Raw genomic sequence first — 25,612 nt, 5'->3', positions numbered from 1 at the left:
AGAAGACGAAAACACAATGTATTCAAGATAATTGTGAGGTCTTCATACATAAGAAAATGTGACATTTTAGAGCATGTCAAAGAACAAAGTACTTTTAACATTGTACTTAAAACTGCTGGTGTAAGATTGGCCGTCACAGGACCATGCTTTTGTCTTGCCTAGCGGCCGTCGCAGGACCATGCCTTTGTTTTGCATAGCGACCGTCTACAAGAAGATATGTGACATTCCTGTGCCAATTGTTGTACATGAAGATTCAACACCTCTGTTTTACATGCCTTTTGTCTGACGGCAACGTGTGAAGTGTCGGCCGTCAGGACCGCCCACTCTCTTTGTCTTCCCCAGATGGGAGGTACCGGGGGCGTGACATCAGAAACAACAGGTTCTGATTGGTCAGTGACAACTTCCTGTAGGCCAGGGGTATAAAGGTCTGCTCACATGTGGAAAAGGGACTGAGCTTTCTTGCTCAGGGGTTTTTCCATCGGAAGACGGAAGGCTTCTGAGTCTTTTTCTTTTCTCCCATTTTTTTCTCATGGCTTTTTCTCTCCCTCTCTCTCTCTCTCTCTCTCCCCCTTTACTCTTTCTTCTCATTTTTATTTTCTCTGTAACCTTGGTACCTTTTTACATTCAATATTCACATGTAACTACAATAATTATTTACCGTGTTAATCAATTAGAAACTGTTCATTTTTAACCTCTATTGTGCCATGCCTCTTTTCTGCCAGGTAACATCAAGTTGGAGTGGTTTTAATACAGTGTTTTTACACTGGTTTTTCAGTCGCTCAGCCCCTTTTTATGGTTACCTGAATATACGGTTGGACTTTTGGCACAATATTCTTATGTGGGCAGAGTTTCACCTCATTGGCCAGCAGGTATTTGAGTGACTGCTCTGTACCCCTGAACTCTTATCACTGCGAGATACGTTGGCTTCAAGAACACGCAGAGCAGCATCAGCTATTAGCCATCACATATGGATCACATCATAATCAGCGTAAACAGCATAAAATCAAATCAGATAATTTAAGCCATCTATAACTATTTACATACTGCCATCCATCTAGAACAGTAATTACACAAAAATGCATTTACCTTTACTACCGGTGACTCGCAGTTTTTCATCAGCATTCGTGTGCGTTTGTATTGGTGGGCCTTCAGAGTGACGTAGATTCCATCAATGATGCAAGATTTCAAAATACAAGTTTTACACGTTCACAATAATAGTTGAGTTACAGAAACATCCGGCACCACAGTGGATTTGCAGCCAGACCCTACTGGACTATTTGCCATCACTGACTGTGTGTTTACATTGCATTGGTGAGCTAAAGTCCTGCCTCAAAAGGAAAGACGGGTAGTGGGCTGCAGCGGCCAGAAACACAATTTATCCACAATTCCATTTTTTATAGTGAATTCTGTTTTATTCGTTGGATTGTGCAATTTTGTCCGTGTGTTTTGCATTGTGGAAATCATAGGGCCCTAGACCTGTGGCATAGGCAATATAGGAAAATGCTAAGGGCACCATCCATCAATCCATCCATCCATGGGGCATCACAACCGGAAGAAGAAAAAAAGATTTTCTTAAAACTAGTTATTAGTTTGTTTTAATATTAAAATATCAAGCCCCCATGAATTTACCTGCCTGGCAAAGCCTATTAAGTACTAGCAGTAATAATAACTTTTCTATGAGACCACAACCCCCCCCACCCCCATTATGGCAAGCAAACAGGGCCAATATTTGCCAGGTTCACAATGCGTTTTTGCCATTTTGTTGCAAGAAAAGTGTAAAAAAAAAGCTGGTAAATCCACCACAATGCCATTTTTATGGTGCTTAGTAGTAAAATGCCATTCGTGTGTGCCATCCTCTGCGCTGCTTTTTACACTATCAAGTGTCACCCAGTACGGCGTAAAAAGTGGTGTTTTGGGGCGCCGCCTAAAATCTTGCTTAGGGCCCCAAATTTTTAGGACCAGGCCTGTTGTCAATCCTTAGGTCCTGTACAAATGGGGTCACTTTGACTCATGCCACCTCCTTAATTTGTCACAAAGCATTTGTATAGGTTTATTATTGTTTTGGATTATATTTAAAAATATAATGCACTAAATTATGAAAATAATATTTCTGAGGACCATGACTATGTTTTAGTTCTATGTGCGCAATGTTTCGGAGGCCCCACCCTGAAACTGTCTCTGTGTGTGGTTGTTTTTACTTCAGCTTTATTACAGACTCATAATTATAACTGATTGTATAACCAGGTTGTGAAACCTTACAGATCAGCTGGAAAACCACAGCATGGAAAAATATCTGTGCATCTCCTCTGCTTTTATGCACTTGTGTTGTTCCCTCTCTCTGTCTGTGCTGATGTGGTTTAGTCATAGCACATGCTCTTTATTGAAAGGTCATGCATGGCAGCTTTATAGAAAAGCAGGATGGGGTCTCAGTCTCAATGATGCACATTTTTTTCCCGAACTGGGCAATATGGTTGACTTTGAGATTCTGAACACATTGTTCTTTAATGTTCTGTTATGCTTAGTTTAAAATGATTTTGAGGTCACTGACATTCGGCACCCCCAAAATCCCTGATCTGTGGTTGATCTTCAGTGTGGTTAGAAAAACTTGCTGACTCATTACTGACTCATCACCACCAACTGCAACCAGATATCTAGCATTCTAAATATCTGTTTGTATCGCTGACAAGCTACATGCAATGAGTACACAAGATACAGAATGACTGAAAAAGGCAGAGACCAGCAAACCATCTGAACCAATCATTTCTGAAGCAACCATTTCTTAAATTTCCTATGTTACATCTCCCGTATCTGTTCCTGATAGGCCATTGCGACCCAGTGGACCTGATAGGTTGTATTCCAAAATATTTCTGTTGTCTGAACTCAGCATTAGGGGTCAGTTGCATTTGTCTCTTACATGTCATGGACAAAAATACTGGTCCTTTGTCTTAACCCAGCAGACACATTATTCTGGATGACCAAACTACAGATTTTCAAACGTTGGGGAGCTACCAGATGTTCTGTATAGCAGCTCTTCTGCTTGCCATCCATGCTTAAAAGGTCTCCCTAATGGCAATTTTTGAAGATAATGAAGAAGAAACTCAGAGTACAGTTGTTCAATTTTAAGTGGTAGAAATTGATTATAAATCGCTGCATTTTTTTTTAATCAGTTTAGCGAAATGTACTGATAATCACTGCTGTTCTGACATGCATTGCCGAACATACAAACAATTAACAAAGACATATATTTTTTCCATAGCAATTTCACAGATTTGTGAACAACATAATATTTTCCACCTAATGTATCTTTCTGTTTTCACAGAATGAATCCAGAGTTCTCCGCGTCAAAGTCATTGCAGGCATTGATCTGGCAAAGAAGGATATTATTGGAGCAAGGTGAGACCTAGAATCCAACCCTGAATGTCGTGTGATGAATGTCACATTTAATATTATAATATTATAAATATGTATTATTGTGCAGGGAGATACAGAACACAGATTATTGAACACAAATTATTGATTCAAAATACTGATGCTGGCCTACAAAGCCAAACATTGAGTAGCACCATCCTACCTCACAGCCCTTATTATACTTCGCACTGCACCTCGTATTCTCTGAGCCTCCAGTACTGCTCGCCTGGTCCCTCCATCTCTGAAGGTAAAAGGAAAACACTCATGTAGACTCTTCTCTGTCTTGGCCCCTCATGGTGGAATAAACTTCCCTTTGAGGTCGGAATAGCACAGTCACTGAGCACTTTCAAACGGCAGCTCAAGACCTTCCTCTTTAGAGAATATTTAGATTAACTTGTAACCTTCATATTGTCTGTCTTATATATAGAAACTATAAAATAGTGAATAAAAAGATTATATTCATAGTTGGGGGACCTAGTGAACCAGAATCGAGCACTTCATCCATTGTAACATGAAAGCACATTGTAAGTCGCTCTGGATAAGGGCATCTGCAAAATGTCTTAAATGTAAATGGTATTGTTAATCCTTGATGGTTTTTTTTTTTTTTTTTTTTTTTTTTTTTTGGAGAAATTTTCAGTTGTAAGTCAATGTGTCTACACATTCTTCATATATAAAACAGGTTTCCCTCTGTTGCTGAGCAGGACACACAGCTGTGAAAATAATTCTAACAATGTAAACAGAACAAAACATAGCAGGTCTACCCTATATGTGGCTGATTTTGTACTAAATAACATGTAAATATTTTTTGGAACAAATCATCTCTGAGAATGCTCCTACACAGTTATGTTTCAGACAGAAGACATTTAAGGATGTGCAGGGTTTAATGCAAGTTAGTTTGACATCTTTAAAAAAAAAAAAAAAACTTGCATACAATTTACTTGTGTTATTGGTTATGCGAAGATTAACAATTAACTGGCTGGTTTCAGTGGCTGCACATGAATGTTGAATCGTGTCTTGTGACGACATCTCTTCCTTCTGCTTTTCATTTCCACACAAAATAAACATGCCTTTATGGCGTCTGCCCTGCATTCTTTTTTTAATGAAAGTACAGCTATTACTGATAACAGGCATATCTGAAGCTTTATGTTTCATTGCATTGATGTGTTTGGTTTTTCTTTTTTTTTTTTTTTTTTTTTTTTTTTTACTAAAAACTTGTTCTGTAGAGCAGTAGGATTCACACCTTCAGCAGCCTCAAAGTGCACAACAACAGTCAAACATTCTGACAGTCAGATGGAGCAACGCAATGAGGAGTGCAGTGTTATGGTGAACATTAGTCATTAAGACTTCTGAATGCTGCCCTGTGGTTCTCTTAATGTGTGGCAAGAGGCCCTTCATTCATCAGAAATGTATTGTGTTTCTGTGCTTCAGGCTATGGACTTGTGTAAAATGCAAAAGATGCTACTACCCTGTGGTACTAAGCATGCTTGAGTTTGCATGGATATGTGCTGGATCTTGTTAAATCTAGTTATATAACATTGTTCCTTATGAGCAGGCTTTACTGCTTTTCTATGGCGGCTTCCCTTTCCCTTCCTTTGCAACACTGAGGAAAAATTGCCGGAAATTACCCATGGGGCCACACCTAAGATTGCACATGAGTGGGCATCACATTTTTTCCCCTCTCTAGACCCTTGGCTATCAGATTGTTATCTACAATAATGGAACCTGTGTTCTAACAGACAGAACCAACGCCAATGGGGGGCTTAGTAAAGTGGACACCCCACACATGCCACTCTAAACTCTACCATAGCCTCTGTACTCTGCTCACTCAGAGGAGAATAGTTAATTTCCAGGTGAAGTCGAAGAATACCAGGAAATGGTAGATGATTAAAATAATATTTCAGATATGTTTGGATATTTGATTAACATGCCTGTATCCATGAGGGCACACCTGCTAGAGAGCCTCTGACTCATGTACTCACAAGCATCACCCAGCAGGCAGATGCTCTTATGCAAGCAGATATAAAGCGGCCGCACAGTTGGCTTCAGTTTCCCCTTCAGCACATTACAGAGCGTTACGGTGGAGTGTGTGGGAGGTCCGTGCAAATGCCGTTTTGTCACCTCGAGCCATAATGGGCATAATACTACTGCTGTCAGGGGCTCAAATGTTAATGCAGTTTCAACTGTCATTCTGACACATGGGTGTTAGGGACGGCGGTTATGAGCGGAAGAGGGACAGTGCAAGATGGTGTACATACTGTGAATGCCTCAATCATAACTTTTCGGTATTGTGTATTTTTAAATAATACTTGTATATTTCTGATTAAATGTGTCAATTGACTATAATGACAGTCTCAGACTTTGGGGTGGGTGGGGGGTGGGTAGTGTTAAAGGTTGTATATTATATTTTACACAGAAATTTAAAAAGTCTTAAATTGGAGGGTTTAAATTATCGCCATCCAAAATTAAGGGCTTAAATATAATTAAAAATTACTAGTAATCCTTAGATACAGAGTTTAAAATACTGCCCAATACTTAAAAATATTGCAGACCCAACAAATCAGAATCAGAAACGAAATTTGGTGCAGTCCTCGAGCCGGAGAGGTACCTTAAATACTGTGTGTATGAAACAAGCTTTGATACAGAAACAAGCCTTCAATCTGTCAGTAATCCACCTGGGTTTACTAAGTGCAGTGCGTGCATGGAAATGACAAGGGGTGGTCCTAGCTTGATGGTGCTTCATGCAAAACCTTAAGGCAGAAATATACATGCTGTTAACTAAGTACGTATGTATGTACTTTAGTCCATATCCTGTGTTCTTTGTGTCGATTTTTGTGCATGTACTAAAAAAATAACGGAATGGATACAGATACAACGGCTGAATAATTTTATAGCGGCAGTGTTGCGAGATCTGCTCTTAACAGATGACTGTTTTAAGAAGCGTGCATTCATTACTTTATTTGGCTTGCGGCCTCTGGTGGTAAGGAGTATACACTACAGATGCATAATATGGTCGCAAGTATATCAGCACAGATGTAAACAATGCAACTGTGTATAGATACACATATATAATTCACAAGAAGTATATATCTGGATATATAAAGATATTTACCTGCTGTCACATGCTGCTCCATCCACTCCAGTGGCTGATGTTATTCACTCGCTCTACAGCAAGCAGCAGGTGCATCTTGCAAATGGAGGGAGCCCTTCCTCGCCACAAGTGGACAATAGAAAACCGTGTGAAAAAGAATGATTAAAAAGATGCTTTTTTTGTATAAAAACCCAGCCGAGGCTACAAATCAGTTAGCAATCATAGAAATATGATTCCATGTAGAACCTCCAAGTGCTCTTGGAGAAGTGCAGTTCACATGAGGATGTTTCAGGTGCTTTCAGGTGCTTTTATGTACACCAATAACTGCCATTGCCATTGAGTGTACTAAAAATCGCATGGCCTTAAAAATTTGAATGTGCTTCAGTTAAAGCAGTCTGTGTAAAACAATGATACTGATACTGGTACAAAGTGGGAGTGATAGAATTATAGATGGACTTTGGTGACTCATTAAACAAAGCCTCAAGGCAAAGAATTTTTGTAATCGAATCATTCGAGTTACTTGAATTCTCTTTTCAGCCCTTAAATACAGACATTCCTTTTTTTCTTGTTTAAGTTAAAGGTAAGAATATGTTAAATGTACATTATGCCCTTAATCCACGTTGGTAACGAGCAATTAAAATCTGATTAAGCTCCTCTAATCATCTCATGCTTCATCAAAACTATTGGCCAAGAACATGGAAGTTGATGGTAGCACAAACCAAGGTTAGCTAACGAAGGAGGAGGCGGAGCCACAGAATCCACATTTTTTGCCATATTTTAACAAATTACTTTCCCCGGTAACTTGCTATTTTTATAATGCTGTAACTCAGTTTCTAACTCAATTACTTTTTGAAAAAAGTAACTATAACTAATTACTTTTTAAAGTAAGGTGCCTAACAGGGTTAGTAACTGTGGCTGCCTGATCTGAGTACTTGGAGTAATTCTCATCTCACTGACATATTTGAAAAAATAATGTGAAGTAATGTAGAAAAAAAAACGTGATTCATCGAGATATTCGATCAAATAAATTGCTAATGTGATAATTGTAATCGTATCAAATCTTGAGACAGTGAAGTTTTACAGCTGTAGTATTTGTTTCTATGAATCTTGAACTTTTTTTAATCAGTGGGTGTAATATGCCTTGTGTGTGTATGTGTAAACTGATTGTTAAACTGATGCAAAGCTTCTTAAAGCTTCTTACCAGCAGGTACAGAGGAGAATGTACAGCACTGCCCTCATAATTAGCCTTTCTCCCTCTGTGCTTGTTTCATGCCAGAAGCGGAAGAGTCTTTCTGGTCTTTCACTAAATGGTTGCTGTGACAACGACTGGCACCCAGGCTGTCTGTGTGGCACCTGAGATGGCACTTGGCAGTCTTTCACGCAGGGTGTGTGCACTTTCTTGTGGGCTTTTATGGGAACTTCAGCTTACATAGGGTGCTAACTGACGAGTGTGAGGAGCAGTAATCAGTTCCTCTTTGGGAAGAAAGTGTTTCTGCACCCCACATAGGTTTTCTGCCACTTTGTGAGGTATGCGGTTGATTAAAATATGAATGTAAAATTATATAGAATGCACAGAAAGGCTGTGAAAGGGAAGTAGAGGCTGAAGGAAGTTTCCTATTGTCTGCTGTGCTCTGAGTCAGTGCAGATCTTTGTGGCTGTAATTAGTAATTGAAGCTGGACCGCCGCCAGGCAATGCTGCAGCCTCTGCCTCAGAAATTACAGATGGGCAGTGGAGAAGAAGGCTGATTGAGGAAAATGAAGGATGATGGTATGGAACATGACACGTTCAGTCACTTCAGTCCACATGAGACTGAATCCACTGGACTTTTGAAGTTGCACATGTTAGTCTAACTGCAAATTCTTTCCATTCTTCATTGGATCTGCTAAAAGGAATACATGTTGCCTGGTGGTATCAGATATCAGCTAGTAGCTGTGTAACAGCTGTGGGTTTCCTCTTTCAAGTAAATTGCCAGATAAATTTGTCCTGATTTGAGAATTCACCTTGGAACTCACCAACACAACTTTTCTAACTTTATTTGGAAACGTTTGAATAGAGCACTGACAAAAAGATATTTAATGTTAATAAAATATTAATACAATTAATCAATCATCCATCATTGTGGGCAAACAAAACCATTCACAGAGAAACAAAAACACTGGTATATTATGCAATTTGTAACACCATTTAGTAATTTTAACACAAACATTGACTGTCAGAGGAAAGACTGTAAGAGGAATGCTTAAACAACAGGTTCAGTGTGATATGCATAGGATTCTACGAGGTGCTCAACAGTCTGTTCTCTTGTCTGCTCATCTGACTGGAAGAAATCAAAGGTTTGATATAATCACCACAGTCAGATGTGTGTTCCAGTGGATGTGGAATGAAATCATTACCAAAAAACTGAAAGACCTTTTGTTCTGGATTTAGGCACTATGCACAGTAAGGCTAGGAGATGCGGATTCTGTTTTTGTTCACAAGTTGCCAGTATTTGAAGAGTCGTGTCGAGAATCAGTGTTGTCTGCAAATGGGCTCAACCTGGTATCACATTCTCAGTAGGCTGAAACCATTCATTCCATGCCTTAGGATCATGTTAATACTTGCCCTTGCCCTTTTAAAAGCAATTGTTGTAACATAGCAGTGTCAGATGCTGAGTTGCCCAGTTGACTCATATTCTGCACTTCAGAATTGTATATTGTGAAAATGAAACCCACTGACTCCATAAGAACAGGACTGGACAGGTAAAAATGTGTGTTTAGTCTAGAATTTTTTTTATTACAAAACATTTTATTATTTATGCCATCCTTAAGTTCAGGTTGCTCTTAATTGTCTTTAGATTGATAGTGCATCTAAAGAATATTTAGGAAAAATTGTTTTAATTTAAAAAAGCAAACCTTCATATATATATTCAGTTTACTACACACAAAATTGAAAGATTTTTTTGCTTTATAATGATTATAATGGCCAATAGCTCGTCATTATGCAAAGCTTGTTTACAATACAGGAATAATAAAAACAATTCTCAGATACTAAATACTAACAATGCTAAGATTTACAGGATTTTAAACATGTCAGCATTTCTGGCTAATATAATAGCAGTTGACTATTTTTAAACAGACACAACGTCATTATTTTTTGTTCTCTTTAGTTTCTCATTTCCTGTAAGTATTTTTAGCAACCTCTTTTTATTATGAACACCAAGCACTTTCTTTCTGTAGCATCCTCTTTCCTGGGAGATTAATATATGCTGAATACAGTTAAGTGAAATAAGCCAGCAACTGAAGTTCCTTTGATGTGGGTGTTTGTGTGTGTGTGTGTGTGTGTGTGTGTGTGTGTGTGTGTGTGTGTATGTGTATATGTATATGTGTTTATGTATTTGTTATTTACTGCCTAGTGGATATCAAAGGAACTCCAGTTGCTGGCTTATTTCACTTAACTGTATTCAGCATTACAATGTCATTACCTATGGAAATGGGGAACTAAAAATGACACATGAATAGGCCTTTAGTGCTTCTCTTCATTTTGTCAATACAGCAGTACTTCCATGGTGATATATTGCTTATCATGGGTGTGCATTAGATTGCATGGCTGAGATTTTAATTATACTGGCATTGTCACTTTTCTAGACCAGTCAGACAATGACTACATATTTTCTGTAAGTGTCTCACTAAATCACTGCCATGACTTCTTTGCTCTTTACGTTTTTAAATGTTTGGGACTGCACTCTGGCTACCCTTCTGTTTGGAGGCTGAATGAATATGGAAAGAAGTGGATAGACAGGTTAGGAAAATAGACAGGTTGGTCAGCTATAAGGTCATTTGGCAGGAAGGAAAGACAAAGGCAGGATGACATTTATGAGGCCCTGGAACAGGGCTGTGGCTAAAGCAAAGCCCATGGCTTTTAAAATGACTCAGTCATGGTTTCAGGCTCTAAAACATTCTTCCCTTGTCTTTTCAGTGACCCCTATGTTAAGCTGTCCCTCTATGTAGCTGACGAGAACCAAGAGCTTGCTTTAGTGCAGACAAAAACCATCAAAAAGGTAAGTAATTTTTTTTGCCTCCCTGAATTTAAGGTTAGTAATTGATTTTACCCTGTATTGCAAAGCTAATTGAAAGGGACCGAATTTATCACATGAGGAAACATAATGTCAGTTGCTGAGTAGGGTAAATCCAAAAACACAAGAGGGAGCACTTTCACAGTGCAGTTTATACTGTGAGGTATAAACCCAGTAATCAGAGGCAAATGTAGTTTTAGTTATGTCCCGAGGTATAATCTCATCCCTCTATTTTTTTTATCTATATTGAAAATATTATTTTACTAATGTGACACTTATGCATTTATATACATTTATATTCAAGCAAAGATTCTGCTCAGATATGAGATATGATCTGACAGGCTAATTGGACTGAACTCTACCTTGAAATTAACCCCGTGCCAGGGTAATGTTGGTCCTATGCAATAGTCTTGTGATTTATACTGATGTGAAGAACTGTCCGAGGAGAGAGGAAGGTCATCTGGAGAATTTATTGTTGAGCCGTCCACTGGCACAGAAAGGCTGTAATGTAAACACAGAGACACCCTCTTTTTTTTCTATGGCTTTCTTCCTCAGCTTCCCCGTCTCACTCTCAGAAACAACAAACGCTTCTGATAAAAGACTAGATGAAGAAATGCCTTGTGGGCATTTCTGGTATCAGGATATGACTGCACATGTTTATTTATTAGATATCAAGTTGTAACACATCACCAGCCTGGATTAGGACCCTGCATTTAAAAAAAGTTCCTTTCCCAAATGAGTATGTGACTCAATAAATGAAGAATATATGTTTTTGTACGTTTTATACTTGAAAATGTGGTTTTTGTGCAAAGATTTAATTCATAATTACTTCTGATGCTAATCCAGACCTGTTTTAAGATTACAGTGTTTAAAGACAGTAAAATCACTGGCTTTACGCTTTACTTCCAGTCCCTCTGTAGGGATAAAAGTTTAATTAGACTGCCCTTTGGTTCCATGCTTCTTGTGGCACAGGAGCAGAGGTGAGACGAAAAAAAAAAAGAAACTTAATTAATTAAGTCATACTCAAAGTCATGTTACACAGTTCCATTTTTATGTACGATGCTGTTAATTTACAGCTCATTCTGGTTGCTGCATGTAGTCATTTGCAATCTGGCTATACATTGTGCAGGGCAAAATAATGTTGCACTTTATATTTCAAATCTTTTTACGAGAAGGGCATTCCAGCCATGCCTTTCTTTTGCTGGAGCTCTCACTGTGGTGAAGAGGGTGGTGCTGAGCCCTCGCCGAGACTGTACCCGGGTTAACATACGCGTTGCTCTGTAGGCTGAGGCTAAAAATAGTTAACAATGTTCTGCTATGTGGAGCAGAAGTGCCTTGTCTTCCACCCTAAATCTGTGCTGACATGTCTCACTCAGGCTGATTTAGCCTCTCCAGAGCTGCCTGGAAAGCGCCAGTCAGCAAAAGAATCTCCCTCCCTCTCTCTGGCATTAATGTGTCATGTTGACTACAAGCTGCAGGCAGGGAAGCACCATCAGGACTCATAACTCTGGAATATTCTGTCACCCCTGTGCTATTGAGTGTTTGTGTCTAACTCAGCACTAACCCCTTGGCATAGGCCCTCAATCAGTCCATTTAATTAAGTCTATGAGTCTATATTCAACCCCCCCCCCCCCCCCCCCCCCCCCCCCCCCCACACACACACACACACACACACACACACACACACACACACACACACACACACACACACACACACACACACACTGTAGGCAAGACACACTTGTCTTTTTTTTTTTTTGCTTTGGTCTGATGAGACAAACTCTTTTGGTGTGAATGCCAGTCACGTTTGGAGGAAACCGGGGACCACTTACCCCTACAGTGAAGCATGGTGGTGACAGCATCATGCTGTGGGATGTTTTTCAGCTGCAGGAACTGAGAGACTAGTCAGGATGTACACAGACATCCTGGATGACCTGCTCCAGAGACCTCGAAGGCTCAAGGTTCATCTTTCAGCAGGACAACGGCCCTAAGCACACAGCCAAGATATCAAAGGAGTGGCTTCAGGACAACTCTGTGAATGTCCTTGAGTGGCCCAGACAGAGCCCAGACTTGAATCCAATTAAATAAATAAAGTAAAATATAAAGTGAAGTGATTGTCACATGTGATACACAGCAGCACAGCACACGATGCACACAGTGAAATTTGTCCTCTGCATTTAACCCATCACCCTGAGTGAGCAGTGGGCAGCCATAACAAGCGCCCGGGGAGCAGTGTGTGGGGACGGTGCTTTGCTCAGTGACACCTCAGTGGCACCTTGGCAAATCAGGAATCGAGCTGGCAACCTTCTGATTACAGGGCCGCTTCCTTAACCACTAGGCCACCACTACATCTTTGGAGAGATCTTAAAAAACACTGTGCACCAACGCTTCCCATTAGACCGGCTGGGGCTTGAGAGGTGCTGCAAAGAGGAATGGGCCAAACTGGTCAAGGATATGGCATCATATTTAAAAGGAAAAAATATGTTGTTATATTTTGTCTTCTCCCCCTCATTGCTAAGCATTATTGGCTGCATGAAAGGTGCTGCATAAAGGCTGATTGAAATATAACCTTTTATGATCTAAAGTGCTGCATAGAGGTTAAGCAACATATTGTCAGTATTAATTACGTTTTGGGTTTTTCATGGATTTTAGTTTGATTAAAATGCATGGCTTCCTCAGTTTCTTCCATGAACCTGCCATCATTTCAAAATCTCATGAGAGCTGCTGAATACACATAGCTTAGAAGTACGCTCATGCACAAATGGGTCTTTAATGAATTGTTGTAATGCAGTGTCTAGATTTGGTTTGGTATTGGATATCATATGCACTTCCTGCAGGCTGAAATTATTCTCTAAGCCTGAGTTAATTCGGGTGAAACCAAGTTCTTCTTCTGCAAATGGGCTTCTACCCTCACTATCAGAGCCTAGAATGAACTGCTGATACCACAGATATGTGTGTGTCATTTAAACAGTGATATAAAAAGGATTTAATGATCAGATGTGCTTGTGAAGAAGGTGTTTCATCGACTTTGTGCTGTGTCTGTTTCTTTTTTTAATTAACCCAAGCATTTTAATAGATTTTGACACATCCTTCACAGACTGATTAAAAAAGTGATTTTGTGTGTGTGTGTGTGAGTTAGAAAAAACATGCCCCAAAACATCAGTAGAAGAATCCCACTGGTATAATGATTTAAAAAAAATGTGTTTATCTTTTTGTCTCCAGCTCATTTAGCTTTCTTTTATATGTATAGACTTTTTTTTTTTTTCTTCCAGACTCTGAATCCCAAATGGAATGAGGAATTCTATTTCAGGGTGAGCATATTTTCAATGTGTGCAGTGCATCATAATTTAGACCTTTTAAGAGTGATTCTAGTATAAGATCTCAGTTTGAGATTTTTATGAAACATTTCCATGTGTGGTTTATTCACAGATGTGTAAACCACTACATTGTTGTTTACCATGTTCTTAAGAGACGTTTTAGACATAATGAACAGCCAATGTGCGTGTTATCATCTTCATAAAAGGTTAATGTTGTTGTTATATGTCTGCTTTTGTGTCATGTCTGGAACTTGATTGGGTGTGATTTGTTTTACGTGCTTGTGTTTAAGTGTAGAATTACAGTAGGTAAAAGGCCATGCTTGTGTGTTATTATTTTGACTAAACGTATGTTTTGTGTTGTCATAGTTGTATATGGGCTGTTAGTGAAAATGTTTTTTTTTACTATGATGGTCCTTGGAACCATGTGTTAAAACTGTTTGTTTATGTGGGACCTGTATGTGTGACACAGCATTTCTGCTCTTCTGTTGACAGGTCTGTCCGCAGAACCACAGGCTACTGTTTGAGGTGTTTGATGAGAACAGACTGGTAAGAAACATAATATGCAGGAGTATATTTTGACCTCTAGGTAAATTTTAGCTTTATTTTTTTTTTTTCTAAAACACACATTATAAACAAATCCCCACCTTACAACTTTCTGTTTATGAATCATTTTGTTATGGGTAATTCAATGTCAAGATCTTCATTTACTAGACAATTACTGATTGACTCGTTCTCATAACATACAGTGAACTGAATCGATCTAATACATGAGCTCCTTTAGCATAGACACTCAATTTTGCGCTGTCAATCAGTATAAGAATTGTTATTCTAGGAAGGGTGTGATTTGAAATCAACCCTAGGAAGTAACACTGATTGACAATCAATCTCACATGGTGTTCTGCAAATGGTATAGAAAACAGGACGTAGGAGGGCAACAACCCAACAGCATGTCCGCCACCAGGCCACAAATGTGCATGTGTCTGCTCAAACGGTCAGAAACAGAGTCCATGAGGGTGGAATGAAGGCCTGACGTCCACAGGTGGGGGTTGTGCCTACAGCCCAACACCATGCAGAACATTTGGCATTTGACAGAGAACACCAAGATTGGCAAATTCGCCACTGGAGCCCTGTGCTCCTCACAGATGAAAGCAGGTTCATGAAGGCATTGATGCTATAGACTGGCCCTCTTGTCCCCCAATTGAGCACATCTGGGACATCTTGTCTTGCTCCATTGACTAACACCATGTTGCACTTCAGACTGTCCAGGAGGTGGCAGATGGTTTGGTCCAGGTCTGGGAAGAGATCCCTCAGGAGACCACCCGCCACCTAATCAGGAGCATGCCCCGGAGCATTGTAGGGAGGTCATACAGGCACATGGAGGCCACACACACTACTGATCCTCATTTTGACTCATTTAAACTCATTTTTGTCTCATTACATCAAAGTTGGTTTAGCATGTAGTGTGTTTTTCCACTTTAATTTTGAGTTTGACTCCAAATCCAGACCTCCATGGGTTGATTACCAGTGATACTTGTGCGATTTTGTTGCACATTCAATTATGTAAATAACAAAGTATCTAATAAGAATATTTCATTCATTCAGAACTAGGATGTCATATTTTTCTGATCCCTTTATTTTTTTGAGTTTTGTTATAGTTTATCACATAACCAGCATTAACATCTCGCCTTGTCAAAAAAGATTAATTGATGAAGATATTTCATCATAAACTTCATTGAAAAAAACAACAACATTTAGTTCTTTGTAAACATTTTCTGTGAAACAAGATAATGTCTTGATGTTCATTGGAGTGCATAATATGCCTGTTTTGGCAACACATTTATACTGCTGGTGAGAAACAGTGCATTCTGTGAAGTGACTCTTTGGGACACAATGTCCACTTATCCATGGAGGGTTGGGGTTTGGTTCTTCTGAATTTTGTTTGTTCGCCTCATCAAAAAAAACAAAACATTTTTTTATTTAGATTTTTACCACTTCATGGGGTAAGCTCTTGTTTGCCTCATCAAATGTTAGCATGAAATGTCAGTACTCAGTCATTTTGGTTGCCATGGAAACACCTCTCAATGTGTTGATTATATTACTGTGATCCAGCACATTAATTTCACAGTTGACGAAGATCTGTAATGAGAATGCAGCAATAAATAAGTATGGGCGCCACCTAAAAGGTTAGATGTGTTGCAGTAAATTACATATTTACACATTATTTATTTTGAGAGAATGGAGCCAACAGTGTCCTGGTACTGTGCTGGTAAGAGTTGTATAGTGTTACATTCTGTTCCAGCTTGGGTCAGGTTGTAAGATCTGGTCATATTGCCTCAACAAGACAGACTTTGAGGAATGGAGCATTAGCTGTTACAGTCTGTTGGTAAAAGGTTAGCGGTTGGGGGGCGGCAGACTGCTCCTGGCAGCATCTCAGCCTTTCAGTACAGGGCTTCAGTTACTGCCTTATATGTCTGAGAAGCATAGATACCTTGTGCTGGTTCATGGGCTTCTACTCATCAGCTAGAGAGCCTTTGCCTGTCTTCCACCTCCTGTCCTGTATTTATCTTTAGACTCTTTCTTCCTCTCTTCTGCTGCCTGCATGACTTAGTTGTTTCTGAAGAAACTTAGCCTTATCTGTGCTGTTGCTTTAATTAGTTCTTTTTTTAGATAAATTATTTTTATATATTTATTTTTATGCATGTAGAAAAGCTGTCCAGAGAGTAATGTATAAATCACAAATCTGACTTAATATATACAGTGAAGAGCAAAATGAATTTCCCTAGCAGCAGTTCTGCATTTATGCAGTCTAAATTTTCATATATGTAGTCAATAACTTTAGATTTTTGTGTTGTTAGGCTGACACAATAGCCCATTCAATATGTTCCTCCCGTCAGTCCCTGCTTTTTTTCAACATGAGAGCTCAAAGCCGATTACCCCATCACTGACATTCCACTGGGTATCATTTCATTGGCCTGTTGTCGTGCAATGATGGGGGCACTGCCATGATGTCGAACAACAAGAAACAAAGAGCACTCTGAAGAAGCTGCACTGAACCTCACAGTACGCTTTCTGTCGTCATATTGGCATGACAACGGATCGAGCCTCCCTTGCCTCTCTGTTCAGTAACAGTCCCAAAACTGTCAAAAATTCACAGAGGGGAAAAAAAAAAAAAGTCCAGGATTCCAGTGGCTCTGTTGTTTTTCCCCTTGGGTTTCCTCTTATATGGCACAGTTAAAACAAGTTTTGTGTCAGAAACTAGAGCTGCACAATAAAATACATGAATGTTGGTCTCTGTTAATGTCAGTTCTTGTTCAAGAGCCGTGGTGGCAGTAGGCCTGTGCAATATGACCAAAAGTCATATCCTTTCTCAATAATGATATACATATCACATTGAATTTGTTATGTGACACACACAATTTGTTAGGACACACACATACACACACACACACACACACACACACACACACACACACACACACACACACAAATACATTTATGTCTAAAAATGGGGATATATATATAAAAATGTGCAGGACTGGTGCCCTTCAGGATCAGGGCTGGTGACCCATATTGTGCATATTGTAATATCTATTGTAATTTCACATAGCCCATTGGCGCATCATTTACACAACCAGCACATTGACTTATAATGAGTCTTTGTTCATCTGTAATTAATCCCTGAGCAACTCCAATTGCCAAGGCCACCTGCACAGTCAGGGGTGAGTAAAGCGGGAGTGTGCCAGAGTGTGTTTATAGTTGTGGCTGACTTTTGGGAAGGGAAGGCAAAGCAAGATACAAGAGCCCGCCTCTGGACTGTGAAATCTAGCTGTGTGTTTGTACAGATGGCTGCTTTTGGAATGAGGTCCCATTCAGGCCACACTTGAGAGGGTGATAGCCTTGGTGGTCTTTATGAAGTGGCCTGGTTCGTTCCGGGAAGGGGCTTGCAGAATTTTGTCTTGACAGAATGTGCTGCGCTCCCTCCCTGCAGATTTATGGCTATTAGTGGTGTATTAGTCCTGACTCCGCTCAACTGCTCCCTCTCTCTGCCCCTCCCCCAAGGCTTAGTGTGTCCTGATGGATCAGGGGCAGCTGAGAGACTGCTAGCCAGGGTAGAGGGGTGTGGTGTTGAGGAGCTAAGTGGGTGCCATCTGGGTCACATGACCACAAGCACCCTACCCTCACCTCTGTTAGCAGGAGCGTCAGACGGCCTTATCCAATCATGCCTGGAATGTTGCTTGTCACTCTGGCTATTTCTGCTGTCTGTCGCTATCAGGCAGCAGCACTAACTGTTTGGCGGATGGGAACCCTTTTTTTTTCTTTTAAGTCCTCACTCTCCCACCCCCACCCTCTTTTGCTCTGTCCCTAACCCCTCCACCTCTAAATGGAGTTTGTAGTAGGAAGTTTTTGGCTCTTTGGCAGAGCTTCTCTGGTTACTGTGGGGTGAGCTGCTGCTCTCTCGTCCACCCTGTTCACTGAGAGAAGTGATAGAGGGTGGGGAGGAAGGGGGGGGGGGCGAGAGGGAAAAAGTGAAGACATAAAAAGTAAAGGAGTCAAAAGAGGGGATCATTTTGCCGAGGCAGCGGGTGAGAGCTGGACACAGACAGATAGAGACGTGGTAATGTCTCACCGACTACGGCTCTACTTTGGCTCCAGCCGCAGCAACACTGCTCCAGAGCTGGAAGAGCTGGAGGCAGTTCCGGAGGACAGCGGGACGGGTGACAGCGACGGCCCTGGCCATGGCGGCAGGGCCATGACATTCCACATGCAGCCACGCCACCGGGGACTGGCTGAGTTTCACGTGGCTGGAGACACCTCGCTGAAGCGCAGCTCCTCCATGTTTATACCGCAGTTGCAGAACCAGCTAGAGCCACGGCCCACCAAGAGCTCCACCATGCAGATTTCTCTCCAGCGATCTGCCACTCCAGCTGATAAGGCAGACTGCCCACCAGAGTATCCGCAGGAACCCGCTCCGCCCTACACAGAGCCAGCTGGAGGCTGGATGCCGGCTCCAGACTACCCCAGCAGTGACCGAATGGAGAACTCCCAGTCCTGCACAGAACCGGCTCTACCTAAGCGAAGGGTGTTTTGCGTGCGCCCACATGATAGCCAAAATGGGCATACCTTCTCTTCTGGTGGACCTTCTGGAATTACCTTTGGTAGCTTTTGTATAAAGAGAAATTCCCCAGACAGTTCAGAGGTGCAGCAGTTTAGCATCTTGCCTGGTCCGAATGGTCAAACCATTCACCGGCGCTGGTCTCTGCAGCACAACTTGGATGGCAGCCAGGGCGCGCAGAGGCTTGTGCTTCAGCTGCAGCCAGACCAAAATCGGATGTCTGACAGCAGTACACTGACAGAGGCTTACAGCCTTGGCTTCACTGGGTCGAAGGGAGAAAATGTGGTCCGATACCCCCGAATACGGCTGGAGCGGAGCGCATCACAACCTCTTCACCCCCAAGGGATGCCACAGCGCACTGGCTCTTTGCAGGATTTGCCATCTTATAATGGAGTGACCCCTGAAATGGATGGATTGAATGGGGACCTCGTGGACATAGCTCAAGGGTGTACCTTTAAGATCACCAAGGAGCAAAGTCCAAGACAACCACATTTCAAAATCTATTTCAGTCAGAATGCTGATCGAAGCCCCATGTTAACACAGGATGAAAGTACAGAAAATGAGACAAAGAGACCTCAGGTAATTAACGTGAGATCCTGTTATAGAGCAATGTTTTACACAAAAATGGTAACTATTAATTTGCTATTTATCATGATCATATTTGTTGTATAGACGTAATATGGTTGGCAAATATAGTAATAACAAAATAATGATCAATTATACATATATTGCGTATAGTCCATTCATGATGCAGTAGTCATACTGGATTATATAATGATATTCAGATCACTACAAGTTATTTTTTAGTGATTTATTCTACAGCCCTGGAGATCAACCTTTATTGTACTCTTATTTAGCTTCAACTGCAGTTCAAATCCACACAATTAATAAGTTCATTTATTTAATTGTTTAAAATGGAACGCTTGATTGTTTAGTATTTCATAGTCATCACACTAGGAGAATTCTGTTGCCAGGGTAAGCTTCAGAAAGCGAGAGCAGGAAAGGCAGGGGTTAGCCTCATTCTGGAAACGAAGATGAAGACTACCATCTCCAGTCATCTCAACATTTCCACACTTCAATTGGGTCTCTTCAACAACAAAAAATTAAGGCAGCTGGGGTGTAAACCCATCTCTGATGTGTTTTCTTTAACAGTGGTAGTGCTATATTTAGATCCTCAGTCAAAGCCTTGTTGTTGGTTTTGAAAGAAGCCTGTCTCCTTGTGGCCCCAGCCAACGTGCGTTTCTCATGACAGCTGCAGCACTGGTGATTAAGATCTAAGATATCAGTGACCATAAGACCACAAGCGATGTCGCAAGCTCTCAGTAACAGCATAATATAAAGGATCTGTGTTTTTGATTAACTGAATGACCATATTACGGTGGTTCCTCTGTATCTGTTCTACCTAACTTCAGCAGATTTCAGCTGGCTTCTTGTTTGGCAGATATGATTTGCAGTTGGTGATGTAGATGAGGTGTTTGGAATGTCAGTCCTTTAAAGTATCTGTATATTTATTATTCCTCTCTTTACGCTGTCCAAATTTATCTCGGGATTCGCAGTGTAAACTTGGAAAAGGAAATTATTTCTGTGGTCCATGCTTGGATCCCTACTGTTTTCAGCGATGAGTTCACTGTTTTCAGAATGAGGGCTATCATTCCCACAACCTGCGCTGATCCTGGAGTGCTTAAGCTGTTGATGTTACTTAAAAGTGCCTGTGCAGCTTTTTCACAGGAGATTAAAAAGTCATGCGTGACTGGTTCCAGTACCTGTTCAGAAGGGATTAATGGAATTGAGACCGGAGCTTGTTGGGATGCACAAGTGTGCCAAATTTATTAGGCTGGTGTCTTTGTGCTTCCTTTTTGTTGGACGAAACTGACTGATGTGGCTTTCAATTAAGTTTTAAACCGTAATTATTTGAAAGCTTTCCATTGAAGCGTAATGGCATCTTCATCTATGGTGCCAAAGCAAACATCTGTCTAGACCTGGATCCCTCTGAGGAATGAGGCATTGGCCTATGAAAAGGGTAATTCCTAGGAAACAGATGCAGCAGGAAATTTAACAAACCTGTCCTATGATTTCCTGTCGATGATTGGTATCTTTTTTTATATTCTTAGCATAAGGAAAAATACCCTTAATGTCCTTGGTGACGGGCCTCTTCCAGGCGCCTTGTGGCAGTAGTGCTGCTTTTAAAAAACCCACATGTGTGCCAGACAGAAAAGCTGCATCCATATTATGGTCTGCCCCAGTGCACTGCTGCAGTTGCCACTTTGATATAAGCTTTGTGGAAATATTATAGCTTATTTTAGACAAGCTGGTGTGTGGGGATGGTGTGTGATTGCTTCACTCGACCTCACCAGCGCTCCAGTTGTGCGGCATCATCCCTCACTGCTCCTGTTTTTTCACTCTTCCCTGAGTATGTCAGTGGGTGATTCATGATTTGATGGGTAGTTTTAGTGGGTTTAAGAAGCATGTGCACATGCCAGTGCAGCTTAAGTGACTCCCATATGACCTTTTAAAAGTGAATGTCATTTATTTACACAGAAATTTACACAGAGTTGGATTTAGTGAGTGGTGATTGTGGAGGAGTCACTTTCTGTTAGGTCACCTTTTCTTTACTGGATGTCTCTGATGACAATTTTCCAGACACATGAGACTGGCTTTTTGAGTGTAATTCCTTGCAATTTCATAGCCTTGTTCATGATGTGAATGTGAAGTAGGATGGGGGTTGTGAAATGAAATATATTGAATGTTCAATTGAGCGATAGAACAATAGAGATAGAACAATTAAGTTTTATTTATAGACACAAAATGTTCACGACTATCAGTATTTTCAGCTACAACTAAGCTGTAGCAAGTACATAGACAGACCCTTAATTATGTAAGTTTGTAAGACCTTTAAAAGTATCACTGGATGGATTCACTGGATAGTCTTACTTCGGGGGGAAATTAGTTTAAATGTTAATTTTCCAAAATATTACATTACATTATATATCACTGACAAAGTTAGAAATAATGATGTAGTTGAATCCACAAAGAAGTCCAGTTTTATTGCTCCTTTAATTAGTGTCACTGTTTTTAGCAGTGTTGATAAAGATGAAGTTTTTAAAGTTACAGACTTGCATTAGTCAACACAGCATTCCATTTGAACTCTAGATTAATTGTTGCTGATAGTGAACCTCTCGACATTAGTTTGAAAAATTTTTTTTATTAGTTTTGTGTTATTTTAATGGACTAAATGTTTTTCTTTAATCAGAAAAAAGTTTTTTATAAATTATCCTTTTAATAAAAGGTACTCACAACCAACTGATTATGTTTTCACCATTTTGGTCATATCATTAAAAATGAATGAATTGGAAAGTGTTCTAAGTGTCTTAAATTGGCTAGATTTAATACTTTGATGACTAAAAAGCATGTTGATAAAAACCAGTTTGTTCCACACACAGGCACACATTGGTCATGATCGCTCCAAGAATGGTCTTTTCAGCACTGGACAGGTAATCCACTCCACCTGAGTGGCTCAGCCATCTGTCAGTTTTACCTGCCCGTTTCACTGTTTGGTTCTGGTGAGGGTGGCTGGGCGAGTGGATGGGTCGTCACCTGATCTAAAGCACATTCCTGAGCTTTGTCCCTCTCGCTGAGCCCCCCTTCCCCTGTTCCTCTTTTGGTTGTTTGTGCTCTTCTCTAAAATGATGCAGTTTAGTATACAAATTGCTCCTGTCTCTCCTGTTCCCGTCATGACACTTTTTTTTTTCTCTCTTTTGCTCTGTTTTTCTTCTCTCTGTGCATTCCTTACTCTCACACATTCCTCTGCAAGGGTCACAAAGGTGTATGATGTTCCTGTGTGGTATCACTGTGATTTTTCACCCCTCACCTCAGAGCCGTGCAGGAGCAGAACAGCCCGTTCACATTCACCTTCATTTTAATTCCTTCCTTAAACCTCTGTGTCTGTTTTTCTCTTTCAACAGACAAGAGATGACTTCCTTGGACAAGTTGACGTGCCTCTTAACCATTTGCCAGTAAGTTTTTTTTTCCCTATGAATGTGAGTTGTTATATATGGTTTCGGCTACTGTACAGTAGGCAGAGTTGGGGGTGGGTGTCCTTGTCACACTGTGCAGACACAGTGTTAAACAGCAAAACTCAGGAGAGCAACTCCCTGTACGGAGTGGAAAGAAATCCATTTGGAATGTAAACAGAAGGGCCAGGCTGAGAGGGCTACCCCTGGAGCTGGCGGAAAAACGGTCTGCTGAAAGTGGAACACAGCATAAGGGCAACACATGTTTTCTTCTACAACAACAACAACAACATAAAGAACACCAGAGGCAGAATTCATTTGAAGTATTCCTGGTTATATAATAGTCAGGGAAACCTCAGCAACTGTTTTTGTGTGGACGAGAAGTATAAGAGCAAAAACAGATTTATAAGTTTAAAGCCCACAGAAATCTGGGATAGTAGCATTTTCGGATTGGTTGTACGTATTTATTTTTACGTTTATGACATTTTGCGGATACGTTGCATCTGGAAAGTATTCACAGCACATCACATTTACCGCATTTTGTTATGTTACAGCCTTATTCCAAAATGGATTAAATGCATTTTCACCTCAGAATTCTACACACAACATACCATAATAACAACATGACAAATTCCAGATCCGACTGTCTGAGCTGCCGCACTCTGAATGGTGTAACAGAATGGCCAAAGCAGTCTTTATACATATCACCATTTTTTGCCTCTGCAGGACCATAGACAGGCTAGGGAACCTCGTATTAATATAAAATAATTTCACAAAGTGACATTTTCATGATGGTTGACCTTTACAAATAAAAAAACATAAGTATACTCAATACTTCATCTTTCCTTCTATCTTGACCCCAGATTTATGCACCACCTGTCTCTTCCTGCTTGGTTTGTGCTCTGACATGAACCCTCAACTGTGGGACATTATATAGGCAGGTGTGTGCCTTTCCAAATCATGTCCAATCAACTATTTCTACAGGTCAACTCCAATTAAGCTGCAGAATCATCTTAAGGATAATCAGGGGAAGAAGGATTCACCCGAGCTCAATTTTGAGCTCCATGTCAAAGGCTGTGAAAACTTCTAAATCATGTTTGCATAAGTATTTTTATTTTTAATAAATTTGCCAAAACCTCAACACATTAAACATGTGGAGTGTCATTATGGAGTGTTGTCTGTAGAGGAAAAAAAAATCACCTTTGAATGCTGCCGGTCTACAACCCACACAAGTGGCTCAGGTATTGCAGGTCATTCAAGATGGCACATCAATTCGAGCTGTGGCAAGAAGGTCAGCGTAGAGTCCAGAGTCTGGAGGCGATACCAAGAGACAGGCCATTACATCCGGAGACATGGAGGAGGCTGTAGGAGGGCAACAACCCAGCAGCAGGACCACTACCTCCACCTTTGCTAGATACCTGCAAAATGACCTCCAGCAGGCCAAAAATTTGCACGTGTCTGCTCAGACAGTCAGAAACAGACTCTATGAGGGTGGTATTGCTGCCTGCAACATCTTCCAGCATGACTGGTTTGGCAGTGGGTCTGTATGGTGTGGGATGGCATTTCTTTGCGGGGTCGCACAGCCATGTGCTTGCCAGAGGTAGGCTGACTGCCATTAGGTACCAAGATGAGATCCTAAGACCCCTTGTGAGGCCATATTCTGGTGCGGTTGGCCCTGGGTTCCTCCAAATGCAAGACAATGCTAGACCTCATATGGACGGAGTGAGGCTAATCAAGCTCTGTCCAGATTTTTTTTCCTGTCTGGTTGGGACTCTTAGATCTCCACACATATTTTTGCACCTCAATACTGGCACAACATACTGATTCCTGAGAAGCCACTAATGACAGATCTCATTTTTGTCATGAATATACAACCTGTGGCAATGTTAAATGTGAAACTGGATAGGGGTGTTGTGTAACAGCCTGCACTGGACATTATCCAATGCCCTACTGCTTAACACTTCACTTTCAAATTAATCTGATATCTGATCAGATTTCATGTGTGCATAATGATTGTTTTTCCTTTCTTTTTCTCATCTGTAAAAAATAGACAGAGGATCCCTCAATGGAGCGGCCGTATACGTTTAAAGACTTTCTTCTGCGCCCACGAAGGTTAGTGCTTATGTAACGTGGCTGCATTTGAGCTTTGGTGGAGATTTAATGGGTTCTCCGTTTGGTCAGGACTTGATTTGAGTAACAGCTCTGTTTCATGTCTACCAGTCGCTTCATGTCTACCATGAAATGAAATTTCAGCTCAGTTTTACATTTTAACTCATCTCCCTGTGATTGCATTCTTCACAGTCATAAGTCCCGGGTGAAAGGGTACCTACGTCTGAAGATGGCTTACCTTCCCAAAAATGGAGGGCAAGAGGAAGATGGCAGTGAAATGAGGGAGGAAGCTGAGGTAAATGCTTCTCTAAATGGTCTCCTGTAGTCTCTTTCTGTTTCTGTTATTCCTTTCTATTTTTCAACCATGCACCCACTCAGTCTAGAACAGTCTAGAAATTCCATTTATTTTCCCACTAATTTCTGTTAGAAATATTATCTTTCTATTAATGTCTCTGTCAGGACCTGTGTGCTTGATAGAGGTGAACCAGTGCAGCCAGAATCTGATTGTTTCAGGC

The 25,612-nt window shown here is 40.7% G+C and overlaps 1 protein-coding gene across 17 annotated transcripts in view; it reads left to right on the top strand.

Annotated features, from left to right (window-relative positions):
- Positions 1 to 25,612, top strand: part of nedd4l (NEDD4 like E3 ubiquitin protein ligase) — a 61,360-nt gene that overhangs the window by 10,112 nt on the left and 25,636 nt on the right. For 12 of the 17 annotated variants that reach the window (XM_028971106.1, XM_028971103.1, XM_028971100.1 and 9 more), the window contains exons 1-4: positions 18,407 to 19,557; positions 22,941 to 22,991; positions 25,039 to 25,100; positions 25,290 to 25,392. In XM_028971106.1, the coding sequence (XP_028826939.1) occupies positions 18,484 to 19,557; positions 22,941 to 22,991; positions 25,039 to 25,100; positions 25,290 to 25,392 (1,290 nt within the window). In that variant the 5' untranslated portion in view covers positions 18,407 to 18,483. Of the gene's footprint in view, positions 1 to 3,319; positions 3,394 to 10,451; positions 10,534 to 13,820; positions 13,860 to 14,357; positions 14,412 to 18,406; positions 19,558 to 22,418; positions 22,470 to 22,940; positions 22,992 to 25,038; positions 25,101 to 25,289; positions 25,393 to 25,612 lie in introns of those variants that run through there. The other 5 variants (XM_028971113.1, XM_028971112.1, XM_028971111.1 and 2 more) reach the window with 2 other exon arrangements.

This window comes from Denticeps clupeoides, chromosome 3 (genome assembly GCF_900700375.1).
Source record: "Denticeps clupeoides chromosome 3, fDenClu1.1, whole genome shotgun sequence".
NCBI lineage: Eukaryota > Metazoa > Chordata > Actinopteri > Clupeiformes > Denticipitidae > Denticeps > Denticeps clupeoides.
This window is presented reverse-complemented; position numbering and strand designations above follow the sequence as displayed.